This window comes from Rhamphochromis sp. 'chilingali' (genome assembly GCF_963969265.1).
Source record: "Rhamphochromis sp. 'chilingali' genome assembly, chromosome: 10".
Taxonomy (NCBI): Eukaryota; Metazoa; Chordata; class Actinopteri; order Cichliformes; family Cichlidae; genus Rhamphochromis; species Rhamphochromis sp. 'chilingali'.
In genome coordinates this window covers 19,965,680-19,985,756 of record NC_137937.1, presented here as the reverse complement: position 1 = coordinate 19,985,756, position 20,077 = coordinate 19,965,680, and the positions used below count along the sequence as shown (strand labels likewise).

The 20,077-nt window shown below is 40.3% G+C and overlaps 2 protein-coding genes across 4 annotated transcripts; one reads left to right on the top strand and one right to left on the bottom strand.

The window, feature by feature from the left end:
- Positions 1 to 86: 86 nt before the first annotated feature.
- Positions 87 to 13,315, bottom strand: tpcn1 (two pore segment channel 1). 2 transcript variants are annotated; one of them, XM_080892963.1, is made up of 26 exons: positions 12,676 to 13,314; positions 9,255 to 9,388; positions 8,007 to 8,183; positions 7,178 to 7,291; positions 6,371 to 6,501; positions 5,925 to 6,013; positions 5,751 to 5,785; positions 5,556 to 5,614; positions 5,260 to 5,359; positions 5,025 to 5,141; positions 4,775 to 4,899; positions 4,636 to 4,684; positions 4,477 to 4,538; positions 4,336 to 4,382; positions 4,196 to 4,252; positions 2,747 to 2,800; positions 2,538 to 2,610; positions 2,168 to 2,275; positions 1,908 to 2,069; positions 1,718 to 1,833; positions 1,544 to 1,590; positions 1,386 to 1,454; positions 1,076 to 1,172; positions 852 to 991; positions 682 to 762; positions 87 to 595 (listed from the first exon to the last, which is right to left on the bottom strand). In XM_080892963.1, exons 1-26 carry the CDS (start codon positions 12,764 to 12,766, stop codon positions 452 to 454), a joined length of 2,478 nt encoding a protein of 825 aa, XP_080749089.1. In that variant the 5' UTR covers positions 12,767 to 13,314; the 3' UTR covers positions 87 to 451. The 2 variants fall into 2 exon arrangements, with proteins under 2 accessions (XP_080749089.1, XP_080749090.1); XM_080892964.1 differs by lacking the exon at positions 1,908 to 2,069 and having other exon boundaries at positions 12,676 to 13,315.
- Positions 13,265 to 18,286, top strand: drc10 (dynein regulatory complex subunit 10). 2 transcript variants are annotated; one of them, XM_080892966.1, is made up of 5 exons: positions 13,265 to 13,355; positions 14,235 to 14,882; positions 14,979 to 15,215; positions 15,311 to 15,382; positions 16,286 to 18,286. In XM_080892966.1, the coding sequence occupies exons 2-5, from the start codon at positions 14,256 to 14,258 to the stop codon at positions 16,577 to 16,579; spliced, it is 1,230 nt and encodes a 409-aa protein (XP_080749092.1). In that variant the 5' UTR covers positions 13,265 to 13,355; positions 14,235 to 14,255; the 3' UTR covers positions 16,580 to 18,286. The 2 variants fall into 2 exon arrangements, with proteins under 2 accessions (XP_080749092.1, XP_080749091.1); XM_080892965.1 differs by lacking the exon at positions 13,265 to 13,355 and adding an exon at positions 13,594 to 13,604.
- Positions 18,287 to 20,077: the final 1,791 nt, after the last annotated feature.

Below are 20,077 nucleotides of genomic sequence, written 5' to 3'. Positions count from 1 at the left end.
AACTTCTCTAAATAGAGTAAATAGGTAATTTTTACAGCCAGCAGTGTTATAATCTAGCAACATCAATGAACATCACAGTTTGACAAGTTCTAACAGTTTATTCAAATAAACTCAAATACATTACAGAATAAGAAGTTATATAAAAGTAAAATATTATAAGTCTGCTGAGACATTAGTTGAGGGAAAATGTCATAATTTGTTCAGTTGAGCTAAAAGGAGTATTAAGTGTTTATATAGTTCGGTCTTTGGAAATCTCAGTGGGTGTGTTAATACTGATCAGAGGAGTCGTTAAACTAAGGCATCAGGTTTAGATGCGTCATGGTTTACCATAGGGCACAAAAGGCCAACAGCAGTATATGCACACATAATATGGGAGTCCAGGCTTCCTGATTTTGCCTTTAAAGGAAAACGTTGGAATGACAATGTGCATGTTTCCCTAGCAAACTTTGCATTAATTGATGCTGTGAGGTCCAGTCTGTGAGTTGAGCTGAGGCTCTGGGAAGGGAGACAAGTCAGGCATGGGGCTGTCTGGATCCCGCTCCATGCTTTGGTCTGGTTCAGGCAGGGCTTCCCTCGAATATTCTGCATACCACTCCTTAAGAAACAACACAGAAAAGACCAACACATCATGATAGTCCAAGTCCTGACATGGTATTCAGGATTACATCTTTAGTTTCTTACCTGTATCTCCTCCTCGTACATTTTCATGCTGAGGTCGCTCTTCGTCCTAGACCTGCGACCTAGGTACACTAAAGACGAGTGCTGCGCACAACAAATCAGGAGTAAAAATTAATTAGAGGGACTTAAAGAGCAGAAGAAGACGACTTCTTGCTGTTTGCGTGTGTTCTTACCCCACTTTTGTCCATAGTCTGTAAGACTCCCTGGAGAGAGCTGAGGGAAGACGATCCTGGGCACATCTGTTTGTACAGCTCGAGAGCGGCGAGAACGTCATCACGACTCACCTCTACTTCAAACACGATCCCATTCTCATCTACAGCGTGTACAAACACATTTAATTTAGATCCTGGCTAACAACTCTTAACCTGCATACAATCTCACACACACTCAAACCCACCCTCTGGATTTTCTAGCGGTTCCCGGTTCTTGCGACTGTAGTTCATGCGGAACACAAATGCATCTAAAATGAACGCCACGATAATGGTCATCACCACCTGCACAGACAAAACATTGTATGCAATATGGTTACATTCCCACACACTGATTCTTCAGTAGATTATGCAGAGGACAACATTAAAGTAAGACTACACAGGCTCCTCAGGGCAGGATAGAAACATTGAAAAAGGAAAAAAAAAAGGCTTCAATTTGTCTCAGATATGCAAAACCTCTGAGTTTTGTTTTGTTCCTCTGTTCGCATTCCTACTCACCATTGTAACTATATAAAAAGTCATGAAGTACAGACGGCTCCAGTGGCTCGTCATAGACGTCACTCCTTCCTGTGAAAGAGCAAAAAGCAGTCAGACACCCGACGATCTGTGCTCAGGCTGCCGAGTGGCGACAGATTTTGAACCACAGATAATCTCACCATAGTGATGTACCAGTTGTTGACCACGGTCAGTTCAAACAGAGTCACTGGAGATAAACAAAAAATGAGTAAATGTTTTTAAAATTCTAGAAAACATAACGCACATGAACACACAACAGATGTAGATAATATACAAAGACAGAATTTTGACAAAAAGGAAAAAGGGATTATTACCAAAGCTACTGAGGATGTTGTTGAAGTTATTGAGATAATAGTAGCCCTCTTCCAGCACTGTTTTGTTGCCTTGTGTGTTGTTGATCAGTCTGTAGGAATCGGCCACTGTGCTCGTACTGAGAGGGAGAGAAAAAAGGAAGAATAAATTAATGAAGTAATGAATCGCCAATGGAGAGACACGACTACTCACTTGCAGCAGTTGGGGTAAACCACATCTGCAAAGAACTCCATTCCCACAATAGCAAAGGAATAGTAGAAGATGATTAATGTCAACCCTAGACTGGCCATCCTGGGGAAGAGCTCAAACATGGTGTCTAAAACATTACGATACCTCTGCTTTATCTTAAATAACCTGCAAAAGGCAACACACAGAAATTTGAATGTAAAATTAATTACTATTGCCATTATGTGCATATATGCTGTCACGTTAAAGGAGATTGAAAATCATACCTTAGCAGCTGAAGCGGTCTGAGAATTACAATAAAGTAGAACGGCTCCTTATCGAAGGCAAGAGCAATGAGGCCCAAGAAGGCAAAAACCGTCACAGAGAAGTCAAACCTGGACGGAAGAGCACAATGAGGATTACCAGCAAAAGCAGAGAAACAGGGTTTCATATCAGCTCAGAGGTATTTCTGTGATTTTCTTTTAAATATAAGTAGGCCTACTGAAAAACAACATGTCACGTTTAATTATTAAAGATTCCTAAAATTTCCACACTCAAATGGAGTCTGTTGATTTAGACATTGTTTGTGTTTAACAGAGTGCACAGTTTGAGTTTTGGATGCAGCACAGATTTGTGTTTTCAATGTGTGTTACTCACAGATTCCACCCAGAGCTGAAATAGGCAACTGGCCCCAAACCTGATATTTTCAATAACACTTCTACACCATAAACTGAAAGTGGAAGGACAGACACACAGTGTAAACGACTGTAATTAATCCTCGACACCTTATGACATTTTAATACTATCTGGACTTTCTATGTGGGGTGCAGGGTTTGGGTGGGGAGGGTGCCATGCAGCCTACTTACTGGTCAGAAAAACAATGTAACTCCAGGGAACCAATTTGGACCAGGAAAATCCACCTGCAAGAGGAGAGGAAGGTAAAACACCTGGAGTATTGGAACACATGCCTTAGTACTGTGCAAGTACTGTGCAAAAGTCTTGGGGCATTTTTTTAAATATATTGCCAGGAAATTAAGCGCAGTTATTCACTGGAACACATGTAAACATACGTGTATAAAGCAAAAACTGAGTTTATACAATTATAAAGAGCTTGAAATTCAATATTTGGTATGACCACCTTTATTCTTCAGCACAGCCTGAACTCTCATAGGCATAGGTCTTCAGGAATACTGACATTCAAAGCTCTTCTTTGGATGTTGGCTCCCTTTTAGTTCTGCTCTCCATCTAGATGATCCCACACTGCTTCAATAATGTTGAGGTCCAGGTTCTGGGGAAGCTAACCTACCTAGGTAGATTAAACACATTGCCAATGTGTTTGAGTTCATTGTCATGCTAAATAATTAAGCTGTTGTCAGTTAGACGTTTTGCAGAATATACTGCATGATGAATCCAAATCTGGCAGTACTTTTCTGCATTCACAATCCTGTCAACAGCCCCAACACCACCGGCTGAAATGGAGCCCCAAACAATGAGAGAGTCTCCAACATGTTTTACAAATGGCTGTAGACACTCACTGTTGTACTTCTTTTCTGACTTCCTCTGTACATACTGACAATGATTTGACCAAAAATGTCAAATTTGTGTTCTTCAATCTATCAGACACATTTTCCACTGATTCAGTCCAGTTCTTGTGTAATTTGGCAAACCTCAGCGTTTTCTTCCCATTTCCCTTCCTCAAGAATGGCTTCTTGACAGCCACCCTTCCACTGAGACCTTTTCTGATGAGGCTTCAGTGAACAGTAGATGGATCGACTGAACGGCCAGATGCATCTCTCGGGGTCCTGCATCAGGTCTTTGCTGAATTTCTTTCAATTTCTTAAGGACATGACTTTCAGATGTTGTTCATTTGTGCTGTTTTTCATAGATTCAACTATAGAAATGGAAACAAGTTATCACTTTCTACATCAGGGTGCTAGTAATAATATGCCTAAAGATAGAATATTAATAATTATTATTTTTCTGCTTAGTTGTCTTTTATGTGTAGACACAACACTGGTTCATCCCTTGAGTTAGGGGCCTTTTTTATCATTGAATGAGTCATAGGTCAGAGTTAAGCGGTTTATCAAACAACAAAAACATTCCACTGAAAACAGTCAGGGATGAGGACTGGCCTAAGTAAAAAAGCAGCCAATGTCGAAAGAAAAACTTTTAAAGACCTCCAGAAAGAATGGAGAACTATTGCTCAAAACCAATTTAAAATGACAAGAAAGTCTGGCTCCTTTAAGGCAAAATATCAAGATATGAGGGGTTCGTGACTTTTGCACAGTACTGCAGATTACGGTTAAAGATCTTACTATTCAGCTGGTACGTCTCCACAAGGATCCAAACACCGTTGATGGCCACCACCACATCTACAGTCACAAAAAAACTTTGATAAGAGACTTTGATCAGTATCACTGATAGCAGCTGGGAGAAGATCAATGATTACACTTACACATAGTATACTGAAAGGCCTTTGACTTCACAAGCAAATGGATACCTAATAAATTGGAGAGGAAAGTATCCACAATAAGGGATCAAGAGCCAATCTTATTTTGCCTGACAACAGAAGAAAAGAGAGAAAGAGAACTTTCCTTTGAAAATGAGGAAGGCTGTGTGTGGAAGATCATCAAACCAGTGTTCTCCACTGCGACGTGCCTAAACAACACACAGATTGACAGTAAATGTATATTTGAATCAACCAGAGGAGCACAAAAATAGAGCAGCTACACAGCAGAAATGTCAGGCTAATTACCTTCCATTTAAGGCCAGTGACCTCATAGAACTTATAAAAGTCCTGCAGGCTGCAACAGAACACACCACCATTAAATCAGTGACAAAGCAAATCAATGTAAAAGGATTTTCATTCTGAGAAGTGGAAGAGAGACAGTTACCTGAGCATGGGAGCCCCTGATGTGTTAAGAGCTTTGTAAGTGAGGAATCGGTCTCTTGCAGACATGCGTGGTCTGTAAAAACGCATCAGACCATCGAACTGCTTCAGAGACACACCCATCGGTCTCTGTGTAACACAGAGAAACATAAGAAAAGCTTAAGAAAACACCTGACAGTGTTAAAGAAAAAGGAAAGACATGTTACAAATAATAATAATAATGATAATAAAAAAAACAAAAAAAACAGGCCTACCTGACGGCTAACTAACAGCTGAAAGGCATGGTCGATAGCAGAGCGTTTGTGAAGCAAGAGAGATTTAAACTTCATTTTCTCAACATCATTAAATGTATCAAACACGACCGCCAGGAGCTGGAGAGGGGGGCACAGACGGCGATGATGAGTAACTGGGAAAACTTCAAGCCGTGTGTATTTTCAATAGGACTCAAAGACATCTCAGAAATTGTGAAAAAAAACAAGCTTCTTCTACCAGGTTCATGATAAAGTAGAGCTCGATAGAGAGGTATACAATGAAGAAAACACAGGACCAGCGGTTCTTGGAGTATGCTGGCATCATCACATCAGGGAAACTACAAAAGTGAAAGAGAGATGTCATCAGATGCAGACCGAGTCATAAGATGCAAAAAAACCCAAAAAACTGTGGAAGCAGATTAAGCAAAAGTGGTAAAAGGATTTATGAGAAGCTCTAAACGTGGTGAGCACTGCTTACATGCCCCATGTGTAAAGATAACCAAGCGGCAGTAGTACGTGTATTGCCGTGCTTACTTTGCTGTGGTCAGCAGCACAAACAGGCTGACAAGGCTGTTCTCCATAGTGTTGAAGTACTGTGGTGAGAGGATAGGGTTCAAGACAGGAAATATGACCAGACACAAAACTGGCACAAAGAGAAGAACCACCCAAATCGCTGAAATGACATAACTCAAACAAACTCTTGTAAGTGAGATGGAAGACTCAACATACCGGATCAGAGGTGTTCGTGGAGAAGAGACAGAAGCCTGGAGGACACAAAGAGCTAATCAAATACAAACATTAACAAAAACAGCTTTCTTCATGAGGCGTTTCCTCTGCTTGAATAAACAAGTTTAACAAATAGAGGACAGAAAATAATCAAAGTGTTTCTTTATGCACTCTTACCAAGAATAGCAAATATAACCATGAAGAAAAGCAGCAGCAGGAGGATGTCAATAAAAGGCGGGAGAGACTGGAAGATCTGACGCAAGTTTCTGATTGGATGAAAGAAACCTCGTCAGTGACAACTGCCTTGTGGGTGGCCACAATAGAAAACAAAAGAACTTCTCAGAAACATTTGTTAGTAAGATAGATGGAGCTGAAATCTCACTGAGTTTGTTTAATTTTGTCTGGCTTTACAAATCTACAGAGTTGAGTCACCGTTTTCTTTCATATGACAAGACTTTTGCTTGGAGCCCGGGCGGGGACGACTAGTCTCTCTGTTCCCGCTAGTATTTTCCAGTATGCAAGTCAAATGTGTGCTCAATCAAAAATGTAATGTCTATTTTGTGGCAATGTCTTGGGCCAGACTGAATCTGTGTGTGTGTGTGAGTGTGTAGGTCATTATTTACCTGCGCACAGCACCACAATATCTACAGTCCACCAGGAATATTGGTCTGAGCGCTCTGGTCACTCGCATGTGAGAAGTTTGTCGGATCAGAACCACTATGGCCTCCACAAACTGTACCAGTAACACACACGTCTGTGCAAAGAGAGAAGACAACATGTACAGTGTAGGATAATGAAAGCTGAATCCCAAACTATAACATCAGATCTGCAGATAGCAAAGTTTAATCGCCTTTCTTCAGACTAATCCCTAATTTAGACGTCTGTTGGGAATCTTTGTATCACCTACGTAAGTGGTCAACGTCGTTGCTCACATTTATGCTTGTGTGTGTGTGGTGTGTTACATGTTAATTAGCGTGTGGTCCTGTCCCGATGTTTTATACGCGATGGTAACTGATAGAAAAAAAATTAAGTGCTGCAAATGTTTTTCCCTCTTGGGTCCTCGCTTTTTGTTGTGCTCAGTTCGTGTGTGTGTGTGTGTGTGTGTGTGTGTGTGTGTGTGTGTGTGTGTGTGTGTGTGTGTGTGTGTGTGTGTGTGTGTCTTTTCCCCAGAAGCAAACATATCTGTCCCTCTGTTTTCCCATTTTTTTGTACATTCCCTCATTTGAAGTCATCTGAGATTATTAGTAGATACAACTATGGTATGAATTTGAAAAACCCAGTTGACTTTCTTTTTGAGTTATCATATTCACGAGGTTTTTTAGAAAACATGACCTCTGACCGTAACTGAGATCCACACAATGTAACAGCAACCCGACTGCCACACACACACACGCACAATAATTATGAAATTATTAACATGTAACAGTTACCTTAACCATTGTCCTCTTGTGCCGTATGAAGGTGTGGAAGCCTAACCAGCGGAGTTTCATGCATAGCTCAAATGCCACCATAACCAAAGCCAGCAGCTCCAGCGTGGCGTGGACCTGAATGACATCAAATACACAAGTTATAAAGGAAACTAGCCACTCATTAGTCATTTTGTTAGGTACACCTATTAAACTGCACATCAACACAAGTCTTTAATGAGCCAATCACATGACATATCACATGGTGTTTAGGCATGTCAAGGGAACCTGCTGGTAGAACTGGTGTACACAACATGAAAGCATGGATCCCTCCTGTTTTGGGGTTATGATTCATGATGCTAGTGGTGTAATGAGAGATATTTTCTAGGCACACTTTGGGCCCCTTAGTACCAACGGAGCATCCTTTAAACAAACCAAATTGTTGCTAATCATTTGGATGGCTTTATGACCACATTGTGCCCATCTTCTGATGGCTGCTTCTAGCAGGACAACACACCATGTCACAAAACTAATCTCAAACTGAGACAGAGAATTCACTGTCCTCAAATGGCCTCCACAGTCACCAGATTTCAATCAGAGCCCCTTTGGGATGAACTGGAGATTCTCATCACGGATGTGCAGCCAACAAATCTGCAGCAACCGTGTGATTCTATCATGTCTATGAGCAATTTTTCCTGCACCTTGATGAATCTGCAGAATTAGTACAGTTCTGAAGAGGAAAAGGGTCCAACCCAGTGTTACCAAGATGTAAATTAGAAAGTGGCCTGCGACTGTAAGGTAAAGTTGTGTTATTAGTTCATATTAGTATGTTAGCGAGTAGAGATTCACTCACATAGACATCCAGGCGCAGTGAGGGTACAGCAGGAGCCTCGCACAGTGAGAGCATCAGCAGCAGCAGGCCTGTCAGCAGCTCCATCATGTAGAACAGGTGGTTGTGCGCAAACAGGTACGCCGCAAGTGCCTTTGGGTTTCGAGGGTGAGTGAAGAACTTATCATTGTTCTCTCCTTCCTACACAGAAAATGTAAAAGTTACACATTTGTGCATACAAGTTGGCAAAAGTGATGGATGGATGGATATGAACGTTTCTAATTTTTTAAACAGCTTTAATTCCCAGAGTGTTTTTTTTTTAAATTGGTTTTTCAATTTTTTTCTTCCACGGGAGACATAACAGAAAATGTTTTTCTGCACTTAATTTAAACTGAGCAGAACTCAACATTCAGACCAACGATGTAAAAAGAACTTCTCAAAGGCATACAAATGCACAAGTGTGCTTACGGTTATTTGTACTTTGCAGCTCTTCCAATGATTTAAAACAGGCCAACCAAATCTAGGAGCCACTGCCAATTTTAGAAAGTAAAACATTCAGACATTGATAAGAGACACACAGATAAATATTGATTGACAGCAGCTTTCTTGTCTGATTTATCAGTGTTTATGAGTTTGTTCTTTGACATTAATTTTGCACTGGTTGGATATTCAAACATATAGTGAGAAAGAGAGAGACTTTAAAACAGGAATTTATTTGTAATAAAGATTGCTTCTTTCCCTAAAAAGAAAATTAAAAGCAAACCGACCAGTACTGGCCAACTTGGCATCTCCATCGTATCAGTTCAAAGGTTTTACAAATCAATAATCTACATTCTGTTGAATGTGTCGATACCATTATAAAAGTCAGATTTTTGCATAAACGCTGTGTATAAATCAACAAATCTGCCAATAATCAACCAATAAAATCAGTCGGGTAGAATTTTTACACCAATTGTGGCTTTTTAAAATACAGTTACAAAACCTTATGAGGTTATGTTTTTGTATCAGCAACAAGACAAAAACCCCATTTTTGGCAAAAAGTTCCTTTCATGTACATCAACACTGCCTTTGTATTTTATTTTGCACAGTTTTGCATGTTTATAGATTTATAACATCCTGCAGCTTTTCAGGATGTAAATATAGCTCACGGGGAGAGGACAAGGTCTAACTATCTTTAACTAATACAGTGTAGAAGGTATAATAAAACTATAATGTGATCATGTGAATGAGTGCATACACTAATAAATGCAGCAATGCTCTGGTTGTAAATACCTGCAGGTAGATGGCTGCCTCTTGGTAGTTCATCTCCCAGCTTTGTCGCAAGGACACATTTTGGGATCTGTAGTTTTGTGGGCCAGGTGTTGAGATCACAGCGTTGTTAACTACGTCATAACTGCCTCCTCCATCTGGAAGACAAGACTTAATTGTGAGTGTTCTCATACACCCCTTATTTATGTGAGTCACACAAAGGGGTATCCGCCTACCAATGCATTCTAGTTCTAGCTGTAAGGCAAAGGATGAAGTCACTACAGGGCTCTCGATATGCGACTGATCTTCACGGAAACCAGCTGCCTGTGTGTGCGAACTCTCCATTTGTCAGTCTGGATTCATCAGCTGTGTGACGGTATTAACATCCCTTACTTCCAAGGACCAAGTGTACATGTGTGTCCCAGTCACAGTATGCTGGTCTCGTTCCAGCATCAATACACATCTGGAGATACAGATGGCCAGACATTCCACACAGACCTGATGCAAACAACAGAAACCAAGTCACAAGTGGATCTGGATGAAATCCTTACAGATCCGGAAATATCCCGGAGATCAAAAGGACTCTGGAGAGCAGACCCCTTTTAAAATGATCACAGATGCTCTTGAGGTTCTGCACTTGTAGTTCTTTGAGAATCAGTTGCTTGTTTTGGAACAAAAGTCACACAGAAGAGTGATATTACATTTTTTGCCAGACTGAAAAATTACCTCCTCCTGACTCTGTGGCACAACGTGAACCTTGATCCCAGTGCTGCCAGTCAGTAATAAAGTGTGCTTTCAATCACATCACATTTGCTATTAAGCCTCTGTCATACCACAAACAGGATGCAGGCACGAGACAGAAAAACCACAAAAGGAACTGATTTTGCAATACCAGACGACAGCGAGTGACTAACTTTGGAAGACACGAAACTCCTATGTTAGGGCTTAAAACACATAAACATAATATCGTATAAATTAAGTCAAGTGACCAAGATAAAATCCAGACAAAGTCAGTATTCAAACTCAAGCCTGGTCCCAGGTTCTTCCTCAAACAAAGCTGTCCCTCCATGCGGCTTTCTGCAGCTGCATACTTTACTCTGGCGCAAGTCTGTTGGGGTACTCTTCCCACACACTGTACATCACATATTTTCTCTTCGGGCACGACTCCTTAGAATCCAACGTGCTGCAGGTCACAGATGTTTTCTATCCACCATGACAGCAGCAGACTGAGCTGAAACGAGAAGCTTAAGTTCCAATCCAGTGGCAGCCTACCCGTTACTCTGACAGAAGTACACCCATCGTCTGCTGTGTGCCACTCCGACCACGCATTTGGTTGAGAACAATAATACGTTTGAAGCTCCCAGTCAATAACACAGTGACGTCAGGCTCACATAAACAGATCCAGCAGTCATGTCTACTTGTCCCAGAAAAATAAAGGGTCCGGAACATGGGCAATAAAAACTAAATTCCTCACTTCTATCCAAGCATGTGATTTGTCACTCAAGTGATAAGAGGCAGCTTTATTTCATAGAGTCCAGGTTCATACTCCCTCTATTTCCAGAAGGCTTTGGCAGCAAGCAGGCAAGAACAGCAGGACTTGTCCCACTTGTACACCACTCCCATATATGACAGAAAAAACACTCCTCTCGTCTTCCTGTTCATGCCAGAGCTAGAGAAAATGATACTCACTCACACACACGCACACACACACACACACAAACACACGCTACCCATATGCACCGGGGAGGGGCTGAGGGGCACACAGTTCTAAGCTGAGCCAGCAGTTTTTCAGATGGGTCATTTTGTAGCTTATATGTGAGGAAAACAAAGGCAGCAGGATTACTATGTCAAGCAGATGCACAGATACTCATACATGCTCCACCCACACGTGATCCCAGAGCCTGGTGGACAATCTGTTTTCTCCATTCAAACAGCAGAGCCTGGATGTGCAACATATATGCAGCTGACTGTCAACATTACAGCGCTTCTGACTGCACCAGTGCATTATGGTAAGTTAAAAAAAAGAACATTAACTCCATCTATAAACAGCTATAATAAAATAAACAGTTTATGCAAACGCTCCTCTCTGAATACTGTAGTGTACAGTAAAAACAACCATCAGAGTTCAATACTCAGCTGACATTTTATCTGGACTACCTTTAGAAAAGTATTGATCGAACTGTATTTGTTTAAATACCTGGTGTCAACCATCCAAAGCGATAAACAGCGGCACAAGAGAGATGAAGAAGAGAGTGCAGGCAAGGTGGAGTGGTTGGAGACAAGTGCCAGGGGTGGTTTGTGACAGAAGGACATACTGCTGAGTTATAAGAAATACTGTTCGCAGAAAGTCATCGCCTTATTTGTCTGATTAGAAGAGAACAGAACATACTGGAGTTTTCTGCCCCATCTCAGCAGGAGCAGATAAACAGGGAGCCAAGGTCGTAGCTTAGGCGCCGTGTGAGAGAAAGCATGTGATTGTTTAGGCTTTTATGATTAGGTGGGGGCCACTAGAGGCTATAAGAGTTTGATCAATGCTCCACCATTTTGAGATCTGATGCTGTCTGCGTACGGTGTCCATCTCCCACGCGTGTGATCATTAAAATCATCGTTTGAATCAACCCGGCCGGACCAGTGTTGTTATTGTGGTTTTTCCTCTTTCTCCATCCCCAATATTTGAATCCGTAACAGTTTACAAAATGATAGTGAGACCTGCTGCAATGTACAGTTTGGAAATAGTGGCTGTGACAAAAAAACAGAAGGCAGAGCTGGAGGTGGCAGAGTTTTGATTAGGAGTCACCAGAATGGACAGGATTAGAGATGAGTATATCAGAGGGACAGATCAGGCGGTGGGCTTAGGAGACAAACTTCAAGGGGCAAGGTACAGTGGAGAGATAGTGGATGTATTTAACAAAGGATCCTGAACATGGAGCTGCCAGGCAGGTGAAAAGGAGGAAGAGCACAGAGAAGATTCAAGGGTGTAGACAAAAAGAGAGGGTTGCCGGGACAAAGGAGGATGTAGGAATAGGGTGAGATAGAGGGAGATAATCTGCTGTGGTGACCTATGAAGTGAGCAGCCAAAAGAAGAAGAAGCAGACTGAACCTGTACAGAAGTAGTGATTTAACTTATTGAATCTTAGAAACTTGGGTGTGTTGTAATTTTGACCCTAATAGTGTATTTAAAATGTTGGGGGTGAACGAACCCCCAACACCACAGCCTTCTTAAAGGTGGGGATTATTACACAGGTGTTACACAGGAGTGCATTAGTTTTGGCCGGGTGTGCTTTCTCAATGGGATCTGTGTATTACTTGTATGTCTACTGCGACAGCATTACAGTAGAGACACCAAACCACTTCCCCCGATCATGTTCCTTTCCTTGGTGTACATGTACATTGTTTGCATTGCTTGACTACAGAGGTATGTGATGATATCACTGTATAGACTTACTTTCGTCTCCTCTTTCAGGCTCCTCGCTGAGCAGACCACTATTTGCTTCGTCCCAGGTTAAGATGAGAGGCACATCGTCGTCAGTCTCCATGCTAGCTAGCAGATAAACAGACTGCAACCTGCTTGGAATTCCACCTTTTTGTCAGACTTAATCACAGCTACCTAACAGCTAAATAAGTGTAAGGTTTTCTCCGCAAACAGCAGTAGAACTGCACATCTTGTTGAGGACGGACGGCAGGGTTAGATATTAGCAGACAAACCGAACAGTTTCTATCCTGTGTTATATGCAAGTTCAAATATCGATAGTAGAATAGTCAAAAACAGGCTCTAGCGCCTTTTACAGTATGCTACACAGACATGGGGTTGGGGAGCTTACAGATTTGGTGTCTTCTTTGTCACAAATATCTATCTCCGATTTAACTGTCTCGCTGTCACGCAGGCTAATAAGCTGTCCGTCTGGGTCGATCGCGGCAGCACCATTTCCGCACAGCTACACAACTAATTTGATTACACATAGAACGGATAACCACTCACAGCTAATTGACGTCTAGCTTTATCTTTTTGAGAGCAACATTATGTACAAGAACGACGCCGCAAAAACTCTAGAGATACCTACAACTTATGGGCAGAACTGGATAAACAAACTTTTACGACACTAGCAGCAGTTAACGGCAGGCTAAGTAAGTGACCATGCATATTTCCAAAGTAAAAGTCGGCAATTTTAACACATCATAGTATATTAATTTAAAGCTAATACCTGTATGAATTTGTTTGAAATGTGGTAAAGTATTCATATATATGTGTGTGTATATTTTGTCAACATAAGCAATCTGTAATATGATCCAATGCTGAAGCGGTAAATGGCTATTTGGTATCCTAGCAACAGGAAAACAAATAAAACCCATACACTTACTGAGAGACGTCTACAGGTATGTAGCTTAGCTAACTTTGTATATTACACAACTAAAGTAAAAGCTGCTTATGTGCCACAAGCAAACAAAAACCGAGAACAACCTTTTCATTTTTTTAATTTACGATGTGTAGTTTAGAGCGTTTAGTACTCACAGTACTATAGATACTTAACTGGCTCGCTAATAAGAAAATTAATTTACCAGGTATAAAATAAAACCGATACAGTACTTCACAAAGAGCCCGTGACTTTAGACTAAAACTGAGATAGAAAAGTAACTTCTCTTATGTGTAAAATACATTGTCAGACAAGTTTTGTTTAAGCGATTTCTTGATTCAGCAGGTCTGACAGTAATCCGACAAGTTAGTGAAAGTAAACTGAGCTTTCCAAAAATGTTTTAATCACATGATTACATACTTTTTTGTCCCTTAATAAATTAAGTCATCATTTAACAATTGCATTTTTTTATTTAGTCTGGTTGTCTTTGTCTAATATTAAAATTAGTTTTCTGATTTAACACAAGTAAGTGTGACATATAGAGTAAAGTGAAATATACGAACTCGTGCTAAATTCATTCATAGAACACACTGCCTTTATCAAAAGCTAAGACACTGTAGACAAAACCAGACTTCTTTTTTTTTTTTCCCAGTCGAAGCCACTGAGTGTTGACATGTCTGAAGATTGGTTTGCATTGCTGCCAAACAGCCAGTCAGAAGATGGTTGCTTGGTACAGAGCAAGCACCTCTCTAGTGAGGCTCATATTATTTTAAGTACACTTGAAAACTGCATCAGTAAAATTGAGACCGCAGCAGCTCTGCCCGCTCTCCTCCACCTTAACAGTAAGTCTGAGATTGTTGACAAGGACTTGAGCAAGGCACTTGAAAAACATCGGATTTTAGTGGAAAGACTGGAGAAACTAAAAAGTCTCAAACAGGAGTCCGTTGAAGAACACATAAGAGATGCCAGGATCGGAGGAGAGAAGGAGAGAGCTCAGCTTGGGAATGATCTCAAGAACTCTGTCAGGGATATTCTCCGTTATTGCCGAGCCCATTCAGATGGCATTATTGGCTTGAGGGCGGAACTAGATATAAAAATAGAGGAAAAGGAGTACAAATTAATTAAAGGATTAAAGGTGCTTCATAGCCACATGGTAGAAAAGTTTCTGATCAGCCCGGACGAGGAGCTACAGCTCATCACAAAGCAGAAAGAGTTTTCATCCTCTGCAAAAGATCTGGAGAAAAATATTTCACTGGAGGAAGAAGAAGTAGCTAAAGCTATACAGCAAGTAGATGCTGAGGTAAGGTGTCAAGGCTTTTTCATTAGCAGCTAGAGAAGCAGAATCTTCATTTTTTTCCATCTTCTCACCTCCTATCCATTGCTTTTGACATCACAGATTTCCCAGAAAGAGAACACAATCAAACACTTGGAAAGTTTGCTGCAGGCGTGCAGCCCTCAAGAAGGTGATGTGTCAGATGATAACATGTCGCCTTTTGAAGACAAACAGGTGCAGGCACACATTCAGGTGTCAAAGCTGAAGCAGGACCGTTTACAGCAGGAAATTGATCAACTGAAAATTCAGCTCAAAAATGTTGTGCTTGAGAACAGACAGGCTGAGAGATTACTCCAAGAGGTACGTTTAGTGTAACAATAAGGTTTCATGTTTTACTTGTGGTAGTGTATTTGGTTTTCATTAAACTCATGTTCACTGTTCTTGTTTTTTGGCAGAAAAATGAAAAGATGCAAGGGAAAATTGACTCCTTAATCCAAAAGTTTGACAACGAAATAGGAGAAATCCAGGTACAAACATTCCACTGCAAAGTACCAGAAATAGTCTGTAAAATATTAACATGGGGTCTTTCTACAAACTTATTACTCATTACTATATTCAGAATATGTCCCTAAAATATTATGTTAAGGTTATCACAGTTGCACAGTATGTGACACCTCACAATAAACTGGGTAAACTGTATGCCACAGTATCCTGGCTAATCCATGCAAAGTTGTGACATTTACTGTATTTACAGTACAGTACCAGCTCAATATTAATACGTGACAGCCCTCTACACTTAATGACAAGTTTTGACACCTAAGGTTATATCAATAAAGATGTAGTTTGATGACCATTAGAATAGGTTCCTGTATAGAGAACAATCCCAGTCAGTTTGTTCAGGAAGCAGGCCCGAAACCACTCAGTTCAGAAAAGAAAAACAATGGTTACCCCTAGTAAGCATCCAATGGGGAAAGTGTTTACACGTTTAATTTTCAATTTTACACATAAAACTTATATTTATTCTATGAGCTCATTGTAATTGGCAGCTGGTTCTTATATATAACGTTTCTACTTGAGCACTCAAAACAACTTAGGTTCATAATCTTGCCCAAGGATACTGTGGCATACATGATCTGCTCTATCACAGCATATAAAATAACATCCAAGTTTCTATGCTTTAAAATCCAGAACTGTTGTATTTACTCTTGTATAACATCTGGAAATAAAGGTGTTGTCCTGGGTTTTCTTTTAGGTCATTCTTACCTTTTTATGTCCTTAGTAAATTAAGGATGCTCAGTGTCAGTGAAAGCATTTCTTATATTTTCACCACTTTTCTGTTTTTTCTTCACTCCACAACCATATCCACTGCCATCTCCCTCTTCTCCACTTTTGACACAACACACCCCCAATGCCACAATCACCTTTCTCAGGCCAAACTGGAGGTGAATGAAAATGCTTATGAAATGGAGGACAATGAGCGGAAGAAGTTTGAGAAACCCTTTTCTACCCTGGAGATGGAGTACAATCAGATCCAGGAGAGGAGGCGGCTGGCTGAAGAGAAGAGACAGGAGGAGATCAGAGAGCTGGAGTTGAAGACCAAAGCTGCCATTCTGATCCAGGCCTGGTGGAGAGGCTACAGCGTTCGCAAGGCCTTAAAGAACAAGGCCAAAAGCAAAAAGGCCAAAAGGGACAAAGGAAAGGGCAAAGGCAAGAAGACCAAATAAACCATGCCTTATTGCATCAGTGTTTCTTTGCCAAGACACACTCCTCTTGTAGAGTGTGAATGTTGTTTTCTTTTTAAATGAAGTATTTATGTTTCCAGCAAGTATTTCCTGTTTTGTGTGTTGAGTAGTTTCTGTGGCTCTGTGTTACTTATAAAAACAAAAACATTCTGAGTTGATGTTGTCAACATCATTAGAGTCATTAGACTGAAAAAACACCAGATAGAGTAGCATTTTTATTTGTCAATGTCAGCAAAAAAGAGTTTGGCAGTTTGGATGTGAATTCAGCTCTGCATGGGTGTGTTTGATTGACTTCTGTTAACACATCTGTAGTTCTTTTGCAGCAAATGTCCACCACATGTAAACTCCACTTTTCACTGGAAACACGTGAAATCAGCCAAATCACCGATCACCTCAGTATAAGAGCTGCTGTTGAATCTAAAGGCCATAGGGGGGCAGTGCAGACCCCTGTGTGCTGAATGATGTACATTACATTGTTGTTATTTGGTAGTCATAAACAGAAAGCAGGGAGTGAACTGTTAGGTTTTGTATTGTTGATTGTCAACCTATCAGAACCCCTGGTATTGCATATTTATTGTTTAACCCATCAATCTAGCCTTTCTCTTCCTAATTATCCTTATTCTGGACTGGTTGCCAATCTGACACAGGGCTAACACAGAGAGATAGGCATCCATTCACACTCACATTCACACCTATGAGAGAACCCACGCAAACATGGGGAGAACATGCAAACTCCACACAGAAATGCCCCAGCTTCACTCACTGTGAGGTAACAGTGCTTAAAATCTAAAAAGCTGTTACACTTCCCACTAGATTCACATCAGAATTATTAGTCAAGCTCCAGTCATTATTTCTATTGGTTCTATTGGTTACACACTGAAATCAGTATGTGTATTAAGGTACACTGTGAAGTTATTAGAGTACTCGCCAATATTTAGGTTTCACAGTGTAAGATAAGTCACAAGAATCTTAATACAAGTTCACTGCCTTTAACTCTAAAGTTCAGTGAACTCAGGACTAAATTTAAATGAACTGTTCAATGATAATTATGTGGATTTATAGGTAAACAAAGGAAATTTACTTAAAGGGGTTTTGTTTGTTTGTTTGTTTGTTTTACATTCAGCTGTGTCCAGGATTTCTTCTTTTTTTAAACATGTTTTTTGTCTGCATCCTTTTCAAGATAGTTTCCTGTTTCTCTGTCATTCATAGCTACACCTCCCTCTCATTTCACAGTATCTTCACATCTTACACCTCATTCCAAAGACGTTTAAGGTCACCATCCTGATCTGTCTCAATCCAAGTATTTTCTCTGCTGTATGTTGAACGTAGTTCTACTTTTTCTTGTTCATTATACAGGTGATCTGATTCAAGAAGCAGACTAGACATGTGGTGTACCTAATGGTCACTGATTAAAGTTTGATCCAGGATTATACCTGGTTAGTTCAGAGTAAGTTTTCTCCAGCTGTGAAACCAGGACAGCTGATTGTTCTTAGAGTCCTCCAGACTCAGCTTTGGTTTACTCTGAACATCTTGTGCGTTGTTTCTCTGATAGAGCATCTGCATGTCTTCATACTGTAACACACATTAGTGTGTATCCCCCAAAACAAATGTCGCCATCTGCTCAAATCACATTAAAAGGGTTTTTTGCTTTTGTCAGAGGCAACTCATCTGAAACAAAAGCCATCCCTGTTAGTATGATTATTGTAACTTTTTTTGATTAAAAAGAAAATAGGAAGAAGCAGTAAGATAACCTATTTTAGACAACAGTATGTATATTAAAGTAGTGTTTCTACTGTTTAGGCCATCTTTGAGAGATGAGTCAAGATTTAGAGCAGCCAGCCATAACAACCAAACAATGTTCGGGAGTTTTGGAGCCTTTTTAAAAGTGTAAACGTTTGGGAGCTTTGGAAATGGCATGTTTTGAAAACAACAGATTAGTAATTAGAAAAATATTTTTATGACAGACACTTTGTTTGGTTGTTAGAAAACATCTTTGACTTCCACACAGTCACAGCATGTGAAAGATTTAGAATTGAGTTGCATAGTAACATGTAGTTTGTTACATTCAGAACATATAAGGTACTTACAGAAACCTTTGTGTTAAATTATGCACCAAGTTGAGTTACTTAGTCAAAACAAATGAATGATTTAAGCTAATAATTATCCAAGTGTCTTGCAAAAATATCCCATGTCTTCTTCTTCTTCTTCTTCTTCTTCTTCTTCTTCTTCTTCTTCTTCTTGTTATTACATGAGGCCTATGTCCTGTTGTATCCCATCCCAAAGGTGCTCTATTGGATTGAGATCTGATGACTGCGGAGGCTATTTGCATACAGTAAATTCATTTTCATGTCCAAGAAACCAATTTAAGATTCTTTTTAAACTTATAAAGATTTAAAAAGATGCTCAGCTGCTACTAATGGGAACAAAGTTTTCCCCCAAACCATTACACAACCTACACACCCTGATCTGTTGACATAAGGAAGATGGATTCCTCTTTTCTTTTCATGTTTATGCCAAATTCTGATGAGTCTCGCCAGACAAGTCTGTGTTTTTCCAGTCTTCTATGTATTGTCCGATTTTTGTGAGACTGTGTGCGTTATAGCCCCTGTTTCCAGTTCTTACTGACTAGAGTGGCACCCAGTGTAGTCTTATCTCAAGTCTCTCAAGCCTGTTCCATTCACTGTGCTAAGATGATTTTCTGCATGCCTTGGTTGTTACCAGTACTTATAGGAGTTAGTACTGTTTCCTTCCTATCAGCTCAAAGCAGTCTAGATCTCATCTGAGCTCTGGCATAAAAGAGGATTTATTTTTCTGAGAGACCTGCTGCTCACTGCATATTTTCTGTTTGGAAACAACAACTATACTGCATTCAAAGTCACTTAAGTCACATTTCTTCTCAATTCTGATGCTTGAACTTCAACAGATCATCTTGAAAATGTCTACATGCCTATGAGTAGTGAATTGCTCTCATGTGATTGCACCTAATTATGTAATGTGCCTAATGAAGTGGCTGTGAGTGAACATTAACCAATTGGTGCTTGCATAACTAAAGAGTGTAATTTAGGATCATATAAATTTTATTAGGCACAGTATGCTGTTACTTGTTGTACTCTTAAACAGCCTCAGTTCTCATAGGCATGGATTCATGAGTTTCTGTTTCCTGTTGTCATATTACATCCCATCATTTCTGTTCATTCATCATCTGCACTCTCGTACCAGTAATATGCAGTTCTACCACACTCAAAAAGTGTCTTATGGATTCAGATCAAATGACTGAAAAGAGTTGGATGTGGTCTCGAGACCATTTTTACGTGGTCTTGGTCTTGTCTTGGTCTCAACGGACTTTGGTCTTGGTCTTGTCTTGGTCTCGGATTCCTCGGTCTTGTTTTGGTCTCGTTGTCTCATCTTGCTGTCTTGGATCGACACACAACGTAACGTTCGATAATGTGTCATGCGCAAAAGCACCAGCTCTAAGAGCCG